The following is a 3642-nucleotide window of genomic DNA, read 5'->3' as shown; positions in this document are numbered from 1 at the left end:
GGATTGCTTTGATAGAAAGAGATACGAGGCAACAAATTAAGTTATTTTATTGCTACTAAACTTTAGAAAGCATGCTTAGATCTTATTTTAATTCCTAGTATCATGTTAGAATGTAATTATTTTAGTTTCTAGTATCATGCTTAGGTTTTTTCCTATTTCTTCTATCATTTTAGTATTATGTTAGGGTTAAAGCTTTAATTTTTAATGTTTAGTGACATGCTAGGATTTGTTATTAATCTTGTTAGTATCATGCCTAGGATCTTGCTAATAATATTATGCTTTGTTGAGATTGTTATTATGATGATTATTATTATTATTATTATGTTATTTGTTATTATTGTTATTGCTTGATCACGCCCTCTCTTGCAGGTTTAAAGGAAATTTATACTTAAAATTACGCTTAATAAGATAATTAATAATTTTATTTAGGCTAATACGATTTTAATTCAAGTGATCGCCAATAATACATTTGTTTGTTTTAATTCAAGTGATCGCCAATAATAGTTTTATACCTCCAATGTAGTAAAAAATTGCATGTTTTTGATGAGTTTTTACACCGTGGTATAAAATTATCCCACGAGTGATGATGCTCTAACATGCAAATTTAAACAACATACAAATTGTCAATTAATTAAAAAAGCTTCAGCAATTGCATTGATATTCTTGTAATCACATTAGCACAACAACATACAACTGCTTAATTAACTGCTGTTTTTTAACTTCAGATTAAAAGAAAGAAAAAGAAAACAACATTAACAAGATTAACCCAAATTAAGCTGTTAATTAAACCCCGTAACATGCAAATTAAACAAGAAGCTAGATAATTACAAAATCTCAAACACTAGTATTATTAATTAGCTGAGGATCAACCTCAACTCTAGCAACACCTTCTTTATCCTCAACAACCTTAGCCACCTCAACTTCACCTTTCACCCTCTCTTTCACTTCCTCATCATCCACCACCTCTTCCTCCTCATCAACATAATTAGGATCACCCTCATCGATAGCGTGTTCGGCCTCGAGCTCGTTATTGGCCTCGAGGTCGGGCCCTTCCCACGTATACTTCCCACCGTGTCCTTTCTTAGGAGGGTGTTTCTTCACGGACACCCTGGCGTCAGCTGAGTGTCGTTCAAGACGGTGTAAACCCGTATCGACGAGTTTCTTTTCAATATGCTTAAGAGTATCTTTGTCGTGTGCGTGCAATTCTATCTTCTCGGATACGACCTTGCCTTCTTCGTCGCGGTGTTTGGTTCTGAGTGTCACTGGCTCGTCCCCTGCTACTGGCTTCATGATAAATTGATGATTGGTTTGAATGATTGAGATTATGTTTTGATGGAATTAGATGAGTGAATGAACGAATGAATTTGCGAAGATTATGATTTGGTATTTTTTTTTTTAGTTTGTTTTGATTTGGGGAAATGTTGTTGTGGTTTTATTGTTTTAATAGAGGGTTAAAGAATGGAGCGTAGAAAATGCTGGAAGGTTTGGAAAATGGAATAGAGGAGAATAGATGAGAACAAAGGCGAAGTGATGCGGTGTTGCTAGAACATTCTAAGCCCTACACGTGGGACTACTTTTCTGTACAGGGATCCATTTTTGACAAAAACTATTTTAAACCCATGTAACTTAGGTACTACGTGGGTTATAGATAGGGATGGAATCCGAATTCGTTCCTAGTCCGATTCGATTCAAAGAAAAAAAAATTTGAACCAAATCCAATAAATAATAATTCGAATTCGATTTCGTTTAACAAATTCGACTTTGAGTCGGAGGAGGGTCAGAGTCGGAGTCTACTTAGAATCTGACTTATCTGGTCCGACTTTGACTTTTCTATATTCTTAAATGTGTATATATATATATATATATATATATATATATATATATATATATATATATATATATATATATATATATATATATATATATATATATATTATCAATTCATGAATTTATAGGTCTTTGAAGTTGATTATAAATGAGTTGCAATTGATAATTGGGTCAAAATTAAATTTAAAGTAGGATTCGGAGTCAGAGGTTGAAAATTTAAGTCGGATCGGAGTCAAAAGTCGGAGTCGGAGGTGGAGGTGGAAGGCAGATTAAAAATCCGACATCTTGTAGGATCGGAGTCGAATTTTGCATAATCCGATCCGATCTGACCCATTGCCTTTCCCTACTTATAAACTTATACTTTCTCTGACCCAAAAGGTTGCTTGATTCAAAATATAGGGCCGTTATGCCAAATCGGATTGAATTAGTTGCTCCTTTTATTGTCAAATGATTTTAGGATCAAACTCTTTTTGGACTTGCGAAATGAATTATTTCTCTTGGTAATGAGTACAAGTGTTCAAGTCCATATTTAACATGGTATTAGAGTTAGACACATGATTTGAGTTTTGAGATTATTAATAGATGTAATGTATTCTGCGCCAAATTAAATGGGTCTATATGAGGGGTAGTGTGGAAGTTCACTTTGTCCCTAAGAAAAATCACATGTAATCGGATAAAAAAAAATTAAAAAAAAAGGTCAAGGGGTTACCCTTTTTTATTGCAAGAACTAAGAAATAAAACATCAAGTATGTTATCTAGATCTGTGAAGAAGGTCGAAGCCTTGTTGAGCTTTGTGATCAAGGACTGGCAATCTGATTTAAAGACAACATTCTTGCAGTTATATCTTTTTCCCAATCGAACAGCAAAATGTAGGGCCATGCCTTCTGCCACTTCAGGTGGCCAATACCCACGCAGCCTTCGCACACCAGCAAAGAGCACTTCCCCTTTCGAGTTGCGGGCAACAACACCTAGCCCAAACCAGCCTTTAACACCAAGACATGCATCACAATTAATCTTAACAGTCTCACCTGTAGGAGAGTGCCATCTCTTCGGACTTCGTTTGGCAGTAGGGGAGTTCTTCGAGCCATAAATCTTAACTGTGTAGGCGTTGTGATTAGTCACCAGACGACTAGTACGAGCAAGAGTGAGAGCATGGGGAATTTCCTTGTTAAAAACTTTTTCTTTGCGTCGGTTCCATATCTGCCACATGAGTGCCACACATTTCTGACGCTTAATTGCTTCCATCTTATTCCATGAGACCAGCAAGTCAGGGAAATTCATAGAACTAGCATCTCTTATCATATCTTAACATTCTATCTCCACCCATAAATCAGACACCGCAGGGCAACTATACAATGCAGGCTGATAAGTCTCGCTAGCAGAACACCAGGGGCATCCATCATCATCAATGATATGCCTGTTCATTAATAGCGAGCGGACTGGGAGAGAGTTTGTGCAAACTCTCCAAAGGAAATGGCGAACCTTGGGGGTAATCGAGCTTCCATAAATCAACCGAGGCTTGGTGAAAATCATCAAGATTGCACGAATTTCCCAACAGGTACGCTGTCTTAACAGAATAAATTCCGTTATTTGAGAATGCCCAAGTAATGCAATCATCAAGAAAAGCAATCATCAGGTTCTCGCAAGCTCAACGAAATAGCCATAATGCACCTCCTATCACGTTCATTGAAAGTGGCGTCTAGCAGATCAAAGCTCCATTGTCTAGTATTCGGTCAATAAGTTCGTGGACCAAGTTCACCTCATTAGATCTCGTACTAGTAAAAAATCGTCCCTGGTCATCAGCTACCCAAGGGT

The 3642-nt window shown here is 36.6% G+C and overlaps 2 protein-coding genes across 2 annotated transcripts; both read right to left on the bottom strand.

Moving 5' to 3' along the window:
- Nucleotides 1-834: 834 nt before the first annotated feature.
- On the bottom strand, nt 835-1290 carry LOC145571247 (uncharacterized). Its single transcript, XM_081630313.1, has one exon. The coding sequence runs from the start codon at nt 1288-1290 to the stop codon at nt 835-837; it is 456 nt and encodes a 151-aa protein (XP_081486439.1).
- A 1242-nt stretch (nt 1291-2532) lies between these two features.
- Nucleotides 2533-3129, bottom strand: LOC145571246 (uncharacterized). Its single transcript, XM_081630312.1, has one exon. The coding sequence runs from the start codon at nt 3127-3129 to the stop codon at nt 2533-2535; it is 597 nt and encodes a 198-aa protein (XP_081486438.1).
- Nucleotides 3130-3642: the final 513 nt, after the last annotated feature.

The sequence above is a fragment of the Chenopodium album genome, chromosome 12 (assembly GCF_948465745.1).
Source record: "Chenopodium album chromosome 12, dcCheAlbu1.1, whole genome shotgun sequence".
Classification (NCBI taxonomy): domain Eukaryota; kingdom Viridiplantae; phylum Streptophyta; class Magnoliopsida; order Caryophyllales; family Amaranthaceae; genus Chenopodium; species Chenopodium album.
Note: the sequence above shows the minus strand (reverse complement) of the source record. Positions and strands in the feature narration are given on the sequence as shown.